This window comes from Bos grunniens, chromosome 7 (assembly GCF_055505025.1).
Source record: "Bos grunniens cultivar Pamir isolate PY7600 chromosome 7, Bosgru_T2T1.0, whole genome shotgun sequence".
Classification (NCBI taxonomy): domain Eukaryota; kingdom Metazoa; phylum Chordata; class Mammalia; order Artiodactyla; family Bovidae; genus Bos; species Bos grunniens.
The window spans coordinates 13,778,168-13,798,368 of NC_141171.1; the positions used below are offsets into that span (position 1 = coordinate 13,778,168).

The following is a 20,201-nucleotide window of genomic DNA, read 5'->3' on the forward strand; positions in this document are numbered from 1 at the left end:
ATCCTGATTCTGGAAAAGATTGAAGGCAGCGGGAGAAGGGGACGACAGAGGCTGAGGTGGTTGGATGACATCAGTGACTCGATAGACATGAGTTTGAGCAAACTCCAAGAAATAGTCAAGGACAAAGAAGGCTGGTGTGCTGCAGTCCTTGGGGTTAAAAAGAGTCAGACACAACTGAGCGATCAAACAACAACAAATGCAGGCTTCTAGGCTCTGAATTCCCTATCTTTGATCATAAGGAGGTCCTTCCCACTTCTGATGCAGGAGTGCCCCTTTCTTGTCAGAGATTTATTCCCTGCTTTTCCAGGAGACAAAGGAATTTCCTCTTGCACTGGCTGATTCTCAAGTAACTTCTGTAGAAACTAATCAATAAACCATTGCAGCACATTTTGGGACCAATCTCCTTAATCCTCAGTAGTGGCACATAAGAGTGGTCAGTACTTAAGAAATATTCAGTTACAGTTATTTAATTTTTTTAAAAGTTTTTTTATGTGGGTCATTTTTAAGGTTTTTTCTTTTGTTGTTACAGTATTGTTTCTGCTGTAGTTTTTTGGCCATGAAACATGTGGAATCTTAGCTCCCCAACCAGGGATTGAACCCAAACCTCGTGCATTGGAAGGTAAAGTCTTAAGCACTGGGCCACCAAGGAAGTCCCCAGTCATGGCTTTTACATCAGAAGTTGAATCATTATTGGGCTATTTATCTTATTGATGAAATGAAATCCTAATAAAGTTTTAATGATCTTACATTCTATTATATGAGAGAGAGAGAGAGAAGCCTGTCATGTCTCAGGGAATTCATCTACAGAATGAATGGAATCCTAATATGTGTTTCAGTCCACCCAATAAAATTAGCTTTCCTTGTTCTTTAACTGATTCTGCTTTAAAAAAAAACCTTTTACGTTCTCACAGCCAGTGCTCTGTGATAACCTATAGGGATGTGATAGGGAGGGAAGAGGGAGGGGGTTCCAAAGGGAGCGGATACATGTATACCTATGGCCAACTCATGTTGATATATGGCAGAAACCATCACAACATTGAAAAGTAATTACCCTCCAATTAAAAATAATAATAAAGTTAAAAAATTTTTATGATTCACTACTTGTTTAAATAATGGTGTTGTACACAAAAAAGAATTCTACTTTTTGAATGTTTTTCTTTTTGCCAGCTTTCTAAATGTTCTATGGACATCTAATAACAATGTATGAGATACAAAATTTAAATATATTTGTGTAGGATATGATTAATATAAATTAATTAAATATAAATTTATTATATTTTAATTATTAATGACATAACTCAAGATGCCCCTATTCTTACTTTTTCTGCATTTGATAAAATATTGTCAGAGAAATGTTAATATGTCATACTATGATTATGTATTTTTTCTTTCCCTTATATTTCTTCTGATTTTTGCTTTATGTTTATTGTTAAGGTATCTAATGGTATATGATGTCTATCTTTGTGAATTGTACCTTTAACCATTAAAAATATTCATCTTTGTTTCAGACATAGAGGACAGACTTATGGTCATGGGGAGAGGGGAGGAGTGGGTGAGATGCATGGAGAGTAACATGGAAACTTCATTACCATATGTAAAATAGACAGCTAATGGGAATTTGTGTTTTGTCTCAGGGAACTAAAACAGGGGCTCTGTATCAACCTAGAGGGGTGAGATGGGGAGGGAGATGAGAGAGATGCTCAAACAGGAGGGGACATATGTATACCTATGGCTGATTCATGTTGATGTTTGACAGAAAAACAACAAAATTCTGTAAAGCAATTATCCTTCAATTAAAAAATAAATAAATTAAAAAAATTTTTAATTCATCTTTGTTTCATTTAAAATAAATGATTTTTTTAAAGAATAATTGAGTGTTGTAGATTTTATTAAATGGAAAATGATAGATCCCTTAGAAAGTGACACAGAAGCATACAAGTACTGGTTTATGTTTTGTCTAGTCCTGTAAGACATTGTGCTGCTGTCCATGGGGTCACAAAGAGTTGGACACAACTTAGCAACTGTACAACAACAACAGGAAGCTGTAGGAAGGAATGAAGGGACAGACAGAAATGACCCAGCATATGGAAGCCTTAGCCTTATTGCCTACGTTGTGTTTCTGAGAACTTTTTAACAGAGATTTTTGTTCTTGTAGCCTATTCTGTGCCAAGCAAAGAGAGGCGCTGAGAAATCGGAGATGAATACGACTCAGTTTTCCCTGGAGGCATTCAGAATCTATTTGCATAAGGACAAGAACTATCGTATAAAATGTTCTTTCAGGATCTGGGAAAAATCAAACCTCAGATCACAGAATATTTTGATTGAGTAATTGGTACTTAAACTCAAGGGTAATAATAATAAAGCAATACCTAAAATTTACTCTGTCATTATGGTAATGCAAATGCATCCAGGGAACATTTAATCACATGCTTTTTACTTCTTTTGTTTCATTCTTACTTAGGCAGTTGTATCAATTGGATATCAATTTTGATGACCAGTTTCAGGCTCAAAGATATTAAGAGCTTGTCCAGTGTGGTTCAGATAATAAATAGAGCATAAGATTCAAAGTTAAATTGTGGGTTTCTGAAGCCCATGCACTGAACTTAGGCACTCCGTTTATGTACACTTCAGAGAGTTGAAGCACAGATTGAGAAGTCTCTTCCAAACTTTCTAACATATACCTTTATACTGTTTCTTGTTTTCTAATCAGCACCCTAACACGATACTCTCTTAGAGATCCAGAGGTTATAAATTATAAGAATGAAGGAGCAGGTTGACAGTGAAGCAAAATTTGAGATCAAAGACAAGAGAGAGAAGTGCCTTGAATTGTCAAAACTGATACTTTCTGGGATCCTCAGACAGTTAAGAATCAGCCTGCAATGTAGGAGATATGGGTTTGATCCCTGGGTTGGGAAGATCCCCTGGAGAAGGGAATGGCTACCCGCTCAAGTATTCTTGCGTGGAGAGATCCATGGACCGAGAAACCTAGCAGGCTACCGTCCATGGGGTTGCAGAGTCAGACGCGACTGAGTGACGAACACTTTTACTTTTTCACTTTCACTTTCAACTCAGTCTTCTTTCCTATCACTGATGTAGCAGGTGCCACTCATACTGTCCATTGTGTCTACTGTGAACACCCAAAAGGAAGAGTACAGTGATCAGGGGGTCTCTGTGTGCTGTGCTGTGCTTAGTTGCTCAGTCATGTCCAGCTCTATGTGACCCTATGGACTGTAGCCCACCAGGCTCCTCTGTCCGCAGGGATTCTCCAGGCAAGAATACTAGAGTGGGTTGCCATGCCCTCCTCCAGGGTTTCTTCCCAACCCAGGGATTGAACCCAGGTCTCCTGCATTGCAGGCAGATTCTTTATCAATTGAGCCACCAGGGGAGCCCAGGGGGTCTCTGCCTGGGAAGAAAAGGAAGAGAGTTTGCTTTTTGGTGTTTTCCTTTTTTTATAGCTTAATAAAACTTCTTCGATATGTCTCAAATCCTAAACATTTGTGAAGGGTTGATTTATCATCAAATCCAACCCTCTTATGTACAGTTGAACAATTTAGGACCAAAGCAGTTCTCAAATGCTAAGTTGGCCTTTGTATGCCAACTAAAGAGCTTTATTTTTTTTTTTTTAAATTTTGAATTCTTATTTAAAATTTTTTAATTGGAATATAGTTGATTTACAATGTTGTGTTAGTTTCAGGTGTACAATCAAGTGAACCAGTTATTCACATACATACATCTGCTCTTTTTTAGATTCTTTTCCCTGTAATGATAGTATATTGAGAAGATGTGCTATACAGTAGGTCCTTACTAGTCATCTATTTTATATAACAGTGTGTATATGTCAATCTCAATCTCCAGATTTATCCCTCCCACCCTTACCCCCTGGTAACCACAAGTCTCTTTTCTACATCTGTGACTCTATTTCTGTTTTGTAAATAAATGCGTGTGTACTGTTTTTTAAAAAGTCCACATATAAGTGATATCATATATTTGTCTTTCTCTGTCTGACTTACTTCACTCAGTACGACAGTCTCCAGCTCTAGCAATCTAAATATCCATCGACAAACGAGTGGATAAAGAAGGTTTGGTAGATATATACAATGAAATATTACTCAGCAATTTTAGAAAAGAAGGATATAATGTCATTTGCAGTCACATCGATGGAACTAGAAATTACTATGAACTTTTCAATAAACTCTTATGTAGGTGTTACATTTTCCCCAAATTCACCCTTGCATGAAGTTTGGATTGGCAGGAGAGAATACGGTCTAGGTGCCCTATGAAAGGAGATTCAATGTTTACATTAAAATCTGACTATACTCCCTTTTTATCCCAGGGCTTGATAAAAATTGCAGTAAAATACTGTGATCTTATCCTCAGTTGTAAAATAATGATAATGCACACTGCTGTCTTTTGAGGCTGGTAATGTGACAGAGGATGAGATGGCTGGATGGCATCACTGACTTGGTGGACGTGAGTTTGAGTGAACTCCGGGAGTTGGTGATGGACAGGGAGGCTTGGCGTGCTGTGATTCATGGGGTCGCAAAGAGTCGGACACGACTGACAAACTGAACTGAACTGAACTGAACTGAACTGAATGCATACAAAAGGAAAGAAACAAGCTACTTAAAAACTAAGCTAAAAACAAAAAACAAAAAAAATCTAAGTTTCAGTTCAGTTCAGTTGCTCAGTCATGTCCAACTCTTTGTGACCCCATGAATCGCAGCACACCAGACCTCCCTGTCCATCACCAACTTCCAGAGTTTACTCAAACTCATGTCCATCAAGTCAGTGATGCCATCCAGCCATCTCATCCTCTGTCGTCCCCTTCTCCTCCTGCCCTCAATCCCTCCCAGCATCAGGGTCTTTTCAAATGAGTCAACTCTTAGCGTGAGGTGGCCAAAGTACTGGAGTTACAGCTTCAGCATCAGTCCTTCCAATGAACACCCAGGACTGATGTCTTTTAGGATGTACTGGTTGGATCTCCTTGCAGTCCAAGGGACTCTCAAGAGTCTTCTCCAACACCACGGTTCAAAAGCATCAATTCTTTGGTGCTCAGCTTTCTTCACAGTCCAACTCTCACATCCATACATGACCATTGGAAAAACCATAGCCTTGACCAGATGGACCTTTGTTGGCAAAGTAATGTCTCTGCTTTCGAATATGCTATCTAGGTTGGTCATAACTTTCTTTCCAAGGAGTAAGCGTCCTTTAATTTCATGGCTGCAGTCACCATCTGCAGTGATTTTGGAGCCCAGAAAAATAAAGTCAGACACTGTTTCCACTGTTTCCCCATCTATTTCCCATGAAGTGATGGGACCAGATGCCATGATCTTCGTTTTCTGAATGTTGAGATTTAAGCCAACTTTTTCACTCTCCTCTTTCACTTTCATCAAGAGGCTTTTTAGTTCCTCTTCACTTTCTGCCATAAGGGTGGTGTCATCTGATATCTGAGATTATTGATATTTCTCCCAGCAATCTTGATTCCAGCTTGTGCTTCTTCCAGTCCAGCGTTTCTCATGATGTACTCTGCATAGAAGTTAAATAAGCAGGGTGACAATATACAGCCTTGACGTACTCCTTTTCCTATTTGGAACCAGTCTGTTTTTCCATGCCCAGTTCTAACTGTTGCTTCCTGACCTGCATATAGGTTTCTCAAGAGACAGGTCAGGTGCTCTGGTATTCCCATCTCTTGAAGAATTTTCCACAGTTTATTGTGATCCACACAGTCAAAGGCTTTGGCATAGTCAGTAAAGCAGAAATAGATGTCTTTCTGGAACTCTCTAGCTTTTTCCATGATCCAGTGGATGTTGGCAATTTTTTCTCTGTTTCCTCTGCCTTTTCTAAAACCAGATTGAACATCTGGAAGTTCATGGTTCACGTATTGCTGAAGCCTGGCTTGGAGAATTTTGAGCATTACCTTACTAGTGTGTGAGATGAGTGCAATTGTGCAGTAATTTGAGCATTCTTTGGCATTGCCTTTCTTTGGGATTGGAATGAAAACTGACCTTTTCCAGTCCTGTGGCCACTGCTGAGTTTTCCAAATTTGCTGGTATATTGAGTGCAGCACTTTCACAGCATTATCTTTCAGGATTTGAAATAGGTCAACTGGAATTTCATCACCTCCACTAGCTTTGTTCGTAGTGATGCTTTCTAAGGCCCACTTGACTTCACATTCCAGGATGTCTGGCTCTAGGTCAGTGATCACACCATCATGATTATCTGGGTCGTGAAGATCTTTTTGTACAGTTCTTCTGTGTATTCTTTCCACCTCTTCTTAATATCTTCTGCTTCTGTTAGGTCCATACCATTTCTGTTCATTATCAAGCCCATCTTTGCATGAAATGTTCCCTTGGTATCTCTAATTTTCTTGAAGAGATCTCTAGTCTTTCCCATTCTGTTGTTTTCTTCTATTTCTTTGCATTGATCGCTGAGGAAGGCTTTCTTATCTCTCCTTGTTATTCTTTGGAACTCTGCATTCAAATGGGAATATCTTTCCTTTTCTACTTTGCTTTTTGCTTCTCTTCTTTTCACAGCTATTTGTGAGGCCTCCTCAGACAGCTATTCTGCTTTTTTGCATTTCTTTTCCATGGCGATGGTCTTGATCCCTATCTCCTGTACAATGTCATGAACCTCTGTCCATAGTTCATCAGGCACTGTGTCTGTCAGATCTAGTCCCTTAAATCTATTTCTCACTTCCACTGTATAATCATAGGGGATTTGATGTAAGTCATACCTGAATGGTCTAGTGTTTTTCCCTACTTTCTTCAATTTAAGTCTGAATTTGGCAATAAGGAGTTCATGATCTGAGCTACAGTCAGCTCCCAGTCTTGTTTTTGCTGACTGTATAGAGCTTCTCCATCTTTGGGTGCAAAGGATACAATCAATCTGATTTCAGTGTTGACCATCTGGTGATGTCCATGTGTAGAGTCTTTTCTTGTGTTATTGGAAGAGGTGCATTTGCTATGACCAGTGCATTCTCTTGGCAAAACTCTATTAGCCTTTGCCCTGCTTCATTCCGTATTCCAAGGCCAAATCTGCCTGTTACTCCAAGTGTTTCTTGACTTCCTACTTTTGCATTCCAGTCCCCTATAATGAAAAGGACATCTTTTTGGGGTGTTAGTTCTAAAAGGTCTTGTAGGTGTTCATAGAACCATTCAACTTCAGCTTCTTCAGCATTACTGGTTGGGGCATAGACTTGGATTACTATGATATTGAATGGTTTGCCTTGGAAACAGAGAGAGATCATTCTGTCATTTTTGAGATTGCATCCAAGTACTGCATTTCAGACTCTTTTAGACCATGATGGCTACTCCATTTCTTCTAAGGGATTCCTGCCCACAGTAGTAGACAGAATGATCATCTGAGTTAAATTCACCCATTCCAGTCCATTTTAGTTCACTGATTCCTAAAATGTTGACTTTCACTCTTACCATCTCCTATTTGGCCACTTCCAATTTGCCTTGATTCATGGACCTAACATTCCAGGTTCCTATGTAACATTGCTCTTTACAGCATTGGACCTTGCTTCTATCACCAGTCACACCCACAACTGGGTATTATTTTTTCTTTGGCTTATTCCCTTCATTCTTTCTGGGGTTATTTCTCCACTGATCTCCAGTAGCTAATTGGGCACTTACTGACCTGGGGAGTTCCTCTTTCAGTATCCTATCATTTTGCCTTTTCATACTGTTCATGGGGTTCTCAAGGCAAGAATACTGAAGTGGTTTGCCATTCCCTTCTCCAGTGGACCACATTCTGTCAGACTTCTCCACCATGACCCATCCGTCTTGGTTGGCCCTACATGGCGTGGCTTAGTTTCATTAAGTTAGACAAGGCTGTGGTCCGTGTGATCAGATTGGCTATTGGTATATCAGTTCCTACATAAGACTTTGTGATTCTATGTTTACAGTCATCATTTTCATCACCATCACTTTCATGATCATTTGGAGCACTTAGGAGATGATTTAGAGGGACCTATGTCGTGATTAGGTAGACCAGATGCCCATGGAAGACAGACCCAGTGTGCAGGGGAAATAGAAATTTAAATTAGAGTTCTAGGATGCCCAAAAGGTGCAACAACATCAACTTCATAAGCCTCTGAGCTGATCTTTGCATTTTGGTGCCCTCCCACTGACTATCTCAACTGCCCCACTGCCTTGATGATAAGAAAACAAGTTTCCTCCAATCCCTTCTACCTTCAGTGTCTTCCTCTGCATTGGCACTCACTGGGCTGTGCTGTGTCTCTGCTGGAGCAGGGATGAAGGATGCAGATTGCTTTCCCCTCCCCTACCTGCTCTTGGATGAGGAATGAAGCTTCGGGCTGGCGGCAAGACGTACTTAAGTATGGGCCTCCTGGTGCAGACAACAACTCCAGGAGGGTGAGACACACAGGTATCAACCCCACTGGACTTAAGCTGGCTAACTGAAGAGCTGAGAATCACAGGCTTATTTACAGTGATGCAGCCTTGAGACCTCAATGCGGGTAGCACATAATTTGCCAGATTTGTCCAAGGTGTCTCAGTCTCTGAGGGTTTTATAATTTCGTGGAGGAAGAAAAGGAGAAAAGTGAGAGATTTAGACTTGTCCTCTTCTTGGGGGAGTTTGACTTCTACTCATAGTCTCTGACTTTCACAATGTTTATCTCATCATAATATTCAGGCAACTTTTTTTTTTTTTTTCAATTAGAGAAAACACTAAGAGAAATGACTTTTTAATCTGCAGATCCACTTAATCAGTTATGTGATTTGGAGAGATTTAGATCTTCTAAAACATGATTTTTTTCCATTTCCTTAATTAAGACTCCTGTCTTGGGAAACCTTATTTTTCATTCTTTGGTTCTGGTTTAGGGTTTTGGGATATCATATTTGGAGATTTATGGGTTTTTCTTTTTTCTATTTTGAATGAGAGTTCCAACTCTAGTTCTAACATTACAGAATTTTAAATTTTAAGTTCTAGTTAACTTAATATTCTAGCTCTAATTTTTCTGTTCAGTTGTTGTATATTGTATGTTATTGCATGCATACTCAGTCATGTATGGTTTTTTATGACCCCATGGACTGTAGCCCACCAGGCTCCTCTGTCCATGGGATTTCCCAGGCAAGAAAACTGGAGTAGGTTGCCATTTCCTCCTTCAGGGGATCTTCCTGACCAGGGATTGGACCTAGTTCTCCTGTGGCTCCTGCATTAAAGGCAGATTCTTTACTCACTGAGCCACTGTGACATATTACACAACTATGAATTTTGACATATTATTTGGAAACTTGCTAGCTTGCTTGAAGGGGCCTCAGAGAGTCTACATTCAAAATATAGGTGAGGACTTCAGTCTTATCAAGGCTTAACTAGGATAGTATCTGATTCCAAGCTCACTTTTATGGCTCTTGGTAGGACTGAGTCCTTTGAGGGCCAGAGGACTCCCTTAGCTTTTTACCAAATAGGCTTCTGACAGCATGGCAGCTGGCTTCCATTAGAGCAAGGTGGTCATTTAGTGGGAGCAGGTTGGCAAGATGAAACCAGAGCTGGTCTACACATTAAGGTTGGAAGGGACAATCCAATATTTTCCAAATTCAATTCATTGAAAGGAAGTCACTGTATCCAGTCTATACTCAAGGAGACAGATATACAAGGGCATGAATATAGGAGGAAGGGTTCATTATGAGCATCTTTGAAGCTACCCCCATATAGACCCCACACTTTTTCAGAAGCATTGACTCTAAGAAAAATTAAAACTATAGAGATGCTTCTGTGTTTGGTAGCCTTGTCTCCAACCCATCACAGTATCATCTTTTCAAGAAAAGTTAGCTGGAGAAGACCTGGCACAGGGAAGAGTATGCTCTGTTGTGGGTACTTCTGCAGATCCCACCACGCTGCTTCTGGCCATACAGTCAGGAGTCCAGAGGTAGCCTCCTTTAGGCATTGATTACTGAGGGCTGAGTACATCTAACATTGGAGCATATGTCCCTCATTTCTGACAGGACATATTATTATTATTATTTTTAAATCATTTTACAGTATACAGTTCAATGGCATCAGTACATTTACATTGCTTTGCAGCCATCACCACCATCCATTTCTATATCTCCAGAACGTTTTCATCTTCCCCAACTGGAACTCTATGCCCATTAAACACTAACTCCCCCTCCTCCTCCCAAAGCCTCTGGCAACCACCATTCTAGTCTCTCTCTATGAATTTGACTATTATATCTGTGGAATCATTCAAATTTTGTCACTTTGTGTCTGGTTATATAATATGACTGGGGCAAAGTTAGATGGAATGGGAAGGAGAGTTATTAGAGAAACTGGGAATCAATTTTACTCTGATAGGTTCTCTCCTATCTTGGGAAACACGCATCCCTGTTTTCCTAGGAAAATTCCAGTTGATAAATGTTTATTCAAACTTAATGTTAACTGTGTCCTGTTTCAATGTCAAAATACTCTGGCTTGGAAATGAAGTGAAATAGGCATCCCATTTGCTCAAAAATCCTTAAGGAGCAAAAATATATTAAATGCCTTGGTCATTAAGTTAGGGTTTGTATGCATGTATGCTAAGTCGCTTCAGTCATGTCTGACTCTTTACAGCACTATGAACTATAGCCCGCCAGGCTCCTCCATCCATGGGGATTCTCCAGGCAAGAATACTGGAGTGGGTTGCCATGCCCTCCTTCAGGGGATCTTCCTGACCAGGGATCGAACCCATGTCTCTTATGTCCTGCATTGGCAGGTGGGTTCTTTACCACTAGCACCACTTGGGAAGCAAGTTAGGGTTTAGATTCACCTAATATATAGGGGAAAATCATAGAAAAAGTACATAAGTAGTAAACTTCTCCCTCCCAAGAAAGAGGGAGCTATGATTATTTTGCAATGATAGAGACAAAACTACCCATTATGAAGAGTCTTGAGTAGTACATGATGAAAGTGAAAAGAATATACTGCTGTGTATGCAAAATCCTGGAAGGGATATGACTCATAGAGGTGTCCAAATAAGCTCTCAATTACATTAAACTTATTCTAAGAGGAGAAATCTGGAATCAAGATTGCCAGGAGAAATACCCGTAACCTCAGATATGCAAGTGACACCACCCTTATGGCAGAGAGCAAGAGGAACTAAAGAGCCTCTTGATGAAAGTGAAAGAGGAGAGTGAAAAAGTTGGCGTAAAACTCAATATTCAGAAAATGAAGATCATTGCATCTGGTCCCATCACTTCATGGCCAGCAGATGGGGAAACAATGGAAACAGTGAGAAATTTTATTTTTGGGGGCTCCAAAATCACTTCAGATGATGACTGCAGCCATGAAATTAAAAGACACTTACTCCTTGGAAGAAAAGCTATGACCAAGCTAGACAGCATATTAAAAAGCAGAGACATTGCTTTGCCAAAAAATGTCCATCTGGTCAAATCTATGGTTTTCCAGTAGTCATGTATGTATGTGAGAGTTGGAGTATAAAGAAAGCTGAGCGCCGAAGAATTGATGTTTTTGAACTGTGGTGTTGGAGGATACTCTTGAGCATCCCTTGGACTGAAAAGAGATCCAACCAGTCCATCCTAAAGGAAATCAGTCCTGAATATTCATTGGAAGGACTGATGCTGAAGCTAAAACTCCAATACTTTGGCCACCTGATGTGAAGAACTGACTCTTGGAAAATACCCTGACGCTGGGAAAGATTGAAGGCAGGAGGAGAAGGGGATGACAGAGGATGAGATGGTTGGATGGCATCACCGTCTTGATGGACATGAGTTTGAGTAAGCTCCAGGAGTTGGTGATGGACAGGGAAGCCTAGTGTTCTGCCATCCATGGGTCACAAAGAGTCAGACATGACTGAGTTTCTGAACTGAACTAGAGGAAAAAAATGTGTAAACAGGAAGCAGATCCAGAAAGACATAGATATGCTGTGGGACTGAAGATCAGAATTTCTTCTTGCACATGATTGACCTTGCTGCCTTTTCTAGTCCTATGAATGGAAATAAATAGAACTGCCTTATGATCCAGCAATCCCACTGCTGGGCATACACACTGAGGAAACCAGAAGGGAAAGAGACATGTGTACCCCAATGTTCATCGCAGCACTGTTTATAATAGCCAGGACACGGAAGCAACCTAGATGCCCATCAGCAGATGAATGGATAAGAAAGCTATGGTACATATACACAATGGAGTATTACTCAGCCATTAAAAAGAATACATTTGAATCCGTTCTAATGAGGTGGATGGAACTGGAACCTATTATACAGAGTGAAGTAAGCCAGAAAGAAAAACACCAATAGTGTATACTAACGCATATATATGGAATTTAGAAAGATGGTAACAATAACCCTGTGTACAAGACAGCAAAAGAGACACTGATGTATAGATCAGTCTTATGGACTCTGTGGGAGAGGGAGAGTGTGGAGAGATTTGGGAGAATGACATTGAAACATGTATAATATCATGTATGAAACGAGATGCCAGTCCAGGTTCGATGCACGATACTGGATGCTTGGGGCTGGTGCACTGGGACGATCCAGAGGGAGGGTATGGGGAGGGAGGAGGGAGGGGGGTTCAGGATGGGGAACACAGGTATACCTGTGGTGGATTCATTTCGATATTTGGCAAAACTAATACAATATTGTAAACTTTAAAAATAAAATAAAATAAAATAAAGAAAATAAATAGAAAGAAGATAACGTGGATGTTGACCTTAGGCTATTCTGCTTATAATCCTCCAGAGGGCACTCTTGATGTCCTTATTCCTCAAGCTGTAGATGAAGGGGTTCAGCATAGGGGTGACCACAGTGTACATCACTGAGGCCACTGCGCCCTTCCTGGGGGAAGACAAGGCAGCTGAGCTGAGATACACACCAAGACCTGTTCCATAAAATAAGCAAACAACTACCAGGTGAGAGCCACAGGTGGAGAAGACTTTATACCTCCCACCTAATGATGAGATTATCAGAATGGAGGACATAATTTGAGTATATGAGTAAAGGATTCCTGAGAGTGGAATTCCACCAAAGATTGTACCAATGAAGTAGATTAATATGTTATTGGTGGAGGTGTCAGAACAGGCAAGGTTGAGGAGTTGAGAAAGGTCACAAAAGAAATGAGGGATTTCCACTTCTGGACAGAAGGTAAGCTGTGACATTACCAAATAGTGCAACAGGGAGGTCAAAAGGCTGATGGAAAATGACACCAGGACAAACAAGCCACAGAGGAGGGGGTTCATGATGACCAGATAGTGTAGGGGGTGACAAATGGCCACCAACCGGTGATAGGCCATCACTGTCAGAAGGAGACTCTCCAAACATACAAAAAGAGAAAAGAAGGTCACCTGAGATAGGCACCCTGCATAGGTGATGGATTTGCTGTGTGTCTGGAGATTCACTAGCATCTTAGGGATGGTGGTGGTGGTGAAACTGACATCAGTCAATGATAGGTTAGAAAGGAAGAAGTACATGGGGGAGTGGAGGTGGGAATCAGAGGTGACAGCCAGGATGATGAGCAGGTTCCCAAGGATGGTGACCAGGTACATGGACAGGAAGAGCCCAAAGAGGAGGAGCTGAAGTTCTGGATCATCTGAGAGGCCCAGGAGGAGGAATTCTGAGACACTTGTTAGATTATGTGGTTCCATGTTGATGAAACACCTTTTGAAAAAGAAGAGAATATTCAATAAACAAATCAATTGTAGAGGGACCCAGATAAATGTCTATGCTTTGGATTTAAGTGGGTCACAAATAAAATGTTTAGGCTTGAAGACCATACATCCCATGGTCTTCAGAAATACTTCTTAGCTGTGAACACATATTTTGTTATTGTTGTTCAGTTGCTAAATAATGTCCAACTCTTTGCAACCCCATGGACTGTAGCATGCCAGGCCCCTCTGTCCTCCACTATCTCCTGTAATTTGCTCAAAATCATGTCCATTGAGTCAATGATGCTATCTAACCATCTCATCCTCTGCTGCCTGCTTCCCCTGCTGCCCTCAATCTTTCCCAGTGTCAGGGTCTTTTCCAATAAGTTAGCTCTTTGCATTAAGAGGCCAAAATACTGGAGCTTCAGCTTCAACATCAGTCCTTCCAATGGATATTCAGGGTTGATTTCCTTTAGGATGGACTGGTTTGATCACCTTGCAGTCCAAGGGACTCTCAAGAGTCTCCTCCAGCACCAAAATTCAAAAGCATCCAATCTTTGAAGGATCACAGCTGTGTTGTGGTGAAGGGGCTTGCAGAAGTCAATGAAACTATAAGCCATGCCGTGCAGGGCCACCCAAGATGGATGGGTCATGATGAAGAGTTCTGAGAAAATGTGGTCCATTGGAGAAGGAAGTGAAACCCATTCCAGTATGCTTTCTATGAGAACTCCATGGATAGTATGATAAAGCCGGAACACATCTTTACTGATGCTCAAAGTACTGACCAGTGTTTTTGTACTACTTTAAAAGTATGAGGCCGAGGAGGAGCCAAGATGGCGGAGGAGTAGGACGGGGAGAACACTTTCTCCCCTACAAATTCATCAAAAGAGCATTTAAACGTCGAGTAAATTCCACAAAACAACTTCTGAATGCCGGCAGACGACATCAGGCACCCAGAAAAGCAATTCAACTCTTCGAAAGGAGCGCGACTGAACAAAGAGAAGAAATACAGCTCCACCCATCAGAACACCGACACAAGCTTCCCTAACCAGGAAACCTTGACAAGCCACCTGTACAAACCCACACACAGCGAGGAAAAGCCACAATAAAGAGAACTCCACAAACTGCCAGAATACAGAAAGGACACCCCAAACTCAGCAATTTAAACAAGATGAAGAGACAGAGGAATAGCCAGCAGATAAAGGAACAGGATAAATGCCCACCAAACCAAACAAAAGAGGAAGAGATAGGGAATCTACCTCATAAAGAATTCCGAATAATGATAGTGAAATCGATCCAAAATCTTGAAATTAAAATGGAATCACAGATAAATAGCTTGGAGACAAGGATCGAGAAGATGCAAGAAAGGTTTAACAAGGACATAGAAGAAATAAAAAAGAGTCAATATATAATGAATAATGCAATAAATGAAATTAAAAACACTCTGGAGGCAACAAATAGTAGAATAACAGAGGCAGAAGATAGGATTAGTGAATTAGAAGATAGAATGGTAGAAATAAATGAATCAGAGAGGATAAAAGAAAAATGAATTAAAAGAAATGAGGACAATCTCAGAGACCTCCAGGACAATATTAAACGCTACAACATTCGAATCATAGGGGTTCCAGAAGAAGAAGACAAAAAGAAAGACCATGAGAAAATACTTGAGGAGATAATAGTGGAAAACTTCCCTAAACTGGGGAAGGAAATAATCACCCAAGTCCAAGAAACCCAGAGAGTCCCAAACAGGATAAACCCAAGGCGAAACACCCCAAGACACATATTAATCAAATTAACAAAGATCAAACACAAAGAACAAATATTAAAAGCAGCAAGGGAAAAACAACAAATATCACACAAGGGAATTCCCATAAGGATAACAGCTGATCTTTCAATAGAAACTCTTCAAGCGAGGAGGGAATGGCAAGACATACTTAAAATGATGAAAGAAAATAACCTACAGCCCAGATTATTGTACCCAGCAAGGATTTCATTCAAGTATGAAGGAGAAATCAAAAGCTTCTCAGACAAGCAAAAGCTGAGAGAATTCTGCACCACCAAACCAGCTCTCCAACAAATACTAAAGGACATTCTCTAGACAGGAAACACAAAAATGGTGTATAAATTCGAACCCCAAACAATAAAGTAAATGGCAACGGGATCATACTTATCAGTAATTACCTTAAACGTAAATGGGTTGAATGCCCCAACCAAAAGACAAAGACTGGCTGAATGGATACAAAAACAAGACCCCTACATATGTTGTCTACAGGAGACCCACCTCAAAACAGGGGACACATACAGACTGAAAGTGAAGGGCTGGAAAAAGATTTTCCATGCAAATAGGGACCAAAAGAAAGCAGGAGTAGCAATACTCATATCAGATAAAATAGACTTTAAAACAAAGGCTGTGAAAAGAGACAAAGAAGGTCACTACATAATGATCAAAGGATCAATCCAAGAAGAAGATATAACAATTATAAATATATATGCACCCAACACGGGAGCACCGCAGTATGTAAGACAAATGCTAACAAGTATGAAAGGAGAAATTAACAATAACACAATAATAGTGGGAGACTTTAATACCCCACTCACACCTATGGATAGATCAACTAAACAGAAAATTAACAAGGAAACACAAACTTTAAACGATACAATAGACCAGTTAGACCTAATTGATATCTATAGGACATTTCATCCCAAAACAATGAATTTCACCTTTTTCTCAAGCGCACATGGAACCTTCTCCAGGATAGATCACATCCTGGGCCATAAAGCTAGCCTTGGTAAATTCAAAAAAATAGAAATCATTCCAAGCATCTTTTCTGACCACAATGCAGTAAGATTAGATCTCAATTACAGGAGAAAAACGATTAAAAATTCCAACATATGGAGGCTGAACAACACGCTGCTGAATAACCAACAAATCACAGAAGAAATCAAAAAAGAAATCAAAATTTGCATAGAAACGAATGAAAATGAAAACACAACAACCCAAAACCTGTGGGACACGGTAAAAGCAGTCCTAAGGGGAAAGTTCATAGCAATACAGGCACACCTCAAGAAACAAGAAAAAAGCCAAATAAATAACCTAACTCTACACCTAAAGCAACTAGAAAAGGAAGAAATGAAGAACCCCAGGGTTAGTAGAAGGAAAGAAATCTTAAAAATCAGAGCAGAAATAAATGCAAAAGAAACAAAAGAGACCATAGCAAAAATCAACAAAGCCAAAAGCTGGTTCTTTGAAAGGATAAATAAAATTGACAAACCATTAGCCAGACTCATCAAGAAACAAAGGGAGAAAAATCAAATCAATAAAATTAGGAACGAAAATGGAGAGATCACAACAGACAACACAGAAATACAAAGGATCATAAGAGACTATTATCAACAATTATATGCCAATAAAATGGACAACGAGGAAGAAATGGACAAATTCTTAGAAAAGTACAACTTTCCAAAACTCGACCAGGAAGAAATAGAAAATCTTAACAGACCCATCACAAGCACGGAAATTGAAACTGTAATCGAAAATCTTCCAGCAAACAAAAGCCCAGGTCCAGACGGCTTCACAGCTGAATTCTACCAAAAATTTAGAGAAGAGCTAACACCTATCCTGCTCAAACTCTTCCAGAAAATTGCAGAGGAAGGTAAACTTCCAAACTCATTCTATGAGGCCACCATCACCCTAATACCAAAACCTGACAAAGATCCCACAAAAAAAGAAAACTACAGGCCAATATCACTGATGAACATAGATGCAAAAATCCTAAACAAAATTCTAGCAATCAGAATCCAACAACACATTAAAAAGATCATACACCATGACCAAGTGGGCTTTATCCCAGGGATGCAAGGATTCTTCAATATCCGCAAATCAATCAATGTAATACACCACATTAACAAATTGAAAAATAAAAACCATATGATTATCTCAATAGATGCAGAGAAAGCCTTTGACAAAATTCAATACCCATTTATGATAAAAACTCTCCAGAAGGCAGGAATAGAAGGAACATACCTCAACATAATAAAAGCTATATATGACAAACCCACAGCAAACATTATCCTCAATGGTGAAAAATTGAAAGCATTTCCTCTAAAGTCAGGAACAAGACAAGGGTGCCCACTTTCACCATTACTATTCAACATAGTTTTGGAAGTTTTGGCCACAGCAATCAGAGCAGAAAAAGAAATAAAAGGAATCCAAATTGGAAAAGAAGAAGTAAAACTCTCACTATTTGCAGATGACATGATCCTCTACATAGAAAACCCTAAAGACTCCACCAGAAAATTACTAGAACTAATCAATGATTATAGTAAAGTTGCAGGATATAAAATCAACACACAGAAATCCCTTGCATTCCTATACACTAACAATGAGAAAACAGAAAGAGAAATTAAGGAAACAATTCCATTCACCATTGCAACAGAAAGAATAAAATACTTAGGAATATATCTACCTAAAGAAACTAAAGACCTATATATAGAAAACTATAAAACACTGGTGAAAGAAATCAAAGAGGACACTAATAGATGGAGAAATATACCATGTTCATGGATTGGAAGAATCAATATAGTGAAAATGAGTATACTACCCAAAGCAATTTATAGATTCAATGCAATCCCTATCAAGCTACCAACAGTACTCTTCACAGAGCTAGAACAAATAATTTCACAATTTGTATGGAAATACAAAAAACCTCGAATAGCCAAAGCGATCTTGAGAAAGAAGAATGGAACTGGAGGAATCAACCTACCTGACTTCAGGCTCTACTACAAAGCCACAGTTATCAAGACAGTATGGTACTGGCACAAAGACAGAAATATAGATCAATGGAACAAAATAGAAAGCCCAGAGATAAATCCACGCACATATGGACACCTTATCTTTGACAAAGGAGGCAAGAATATACAATGGATTAAAGACAATCTCTTTAACAAGTGGTGCTGGGAAATCTGGTCAATCACTTGTAAAATAATGAAACTAGAACACTTTCTAACACCATACACAAAAATAAACTCAAAATGGATTAAAGATCTCAACGTAAGACCAGAAACTATAAAACTCCTAAAGGAGAACATAGGCAAAACCCTCTCTGACATACATCACAGCAGGATCCTCTATGACCCACCTCCCAGAATATTGGAAATAAAAGCAAAAATAAACAAATGGGACCTAATTAAACTTAAAAGCTTCTGCACATCAAAGGAAACTATCAGCAAGGTGAAAAGACAGCCTTCAGAATGGGAGAAAATAATAGCAAATGAAGCAACCAACAAACAACTAATCTCAAAAATATACAAGCAACTCCTACAGCTCAACTCCAGAAAAATAAATGACCCAATCAAAAAATGGGCCAAAGATCTAAATAGACATTTCTCCAAAGAAGACATACAGATGGCTAACAAACACATGAAAAGATGCTCAACATCACTCATTATCAGAGAAATGCAAATCAAAACCACTATGAGGTACCATTTCACACCAGTCAGAATGGCTGCGATCCAAAAGTCTACAAATAATAAATGCTGGAGAGGGTGTGGAGAAAAGGGAACCCTCTTACACTGTTGGTGGGAATGCAAACTAGTACAGCCACTATGGAGAACAGTGTGGAGATTCCTTAAAAAACTGGAAATAGAACTGCCTTATGATCCAGCAATCCCACTGCTGGGCATACACACTGAGGAAACCAGAAGGGAAAGAGACATGTGTACCCCAATGTTCATCGCAGCACTGTTTATAATAGCCAGGACATGGAAGCCACCTAGATGTCCATCAGCAGATGAATGGATAAGAAAGCTGTGGTACATATACACAATGGAGTATTACTCAGCCATTAAAAAGAATACATTTGAATCAGTTCTAATGAGGTGGATGAAACTGGAGCCTATTATACAGAGTGAAGTAAGCCAGAAGGAAAAACACCAATACAGTATACTAACGCATATATATGGAATTTAGAAAGATGGTAATGATAACCCTGTATACGAGACAGCAAAAGAGACACTGATGTATAGAACAGTCTTTTGGACTCTGTGGGAGAGGGAGAGGGTGGGAAGATTTGGGAGAATGGCATTGAAACATGTAAAATATCATGTATGAAATGAGATGCCAGTCCAGGTTCAATTCATGATACTGGATGCTTGGGGCTGGTGCACTGGGACGACCCAGAGGGATGGTATGGGGAGGGAGGAGGGAGGAGGGTTCAGGATGGGGAACACATGTATACCTGTGGTGGATTCATTTTGATATTTGGCAAAACTAATACAATTATGTAAAGTTTAAAAATAAAATAAAATTAATTAAAAAAAAACAAAAACAAACAAAAAAATAAAATAGTTTGGAAAAATGGAAAAAAAAAAAAAAAAGTATGAGGCCAAAGAATTTGAGAGAAGTAATGACAATTTGAGATCAGAACTTAATGAACACAGCAACATATTTGTCCCCTGATTTTGAAGGAAGTGTATGAAATTGAAAGTATTCTTTTCTCTCTTTTAGAAAAAAATCTGATTAAAGAACACTAAGAAACACTCAAATGTACTCTATCTAATCCAAATGCAGTACAAGAAGTTTCCTTGATGTGCATCTTAG

The 20,201-nt window shown here is 39.5% G+C and overlaps 1 protein-coding gene across 1 annotated transcript; it reads right to left on the minus strand.

Annotated features, from left to right (window-relative positions):
- Positions 1-12,673: 12,673 nt before the first annotated feature.
- LOC147368507 (olfactory receptor 7E178-like) lies at positions 12,674-13,618 on the minus strand. Its single transcript, XM_086413454.1, has one exon. The coding sequence runs from the start codon at positions 13,601-13,603 to the stop codon at positions 12,674-12,676; it is 930 nt and encodes a 309-aa protein (XP_086269580.1). The 5' UTR covers positions 13,604-13,618.
- Between the last annotated feature and the right edge of the window lie 6,583 nt (positions 13,619-20,201).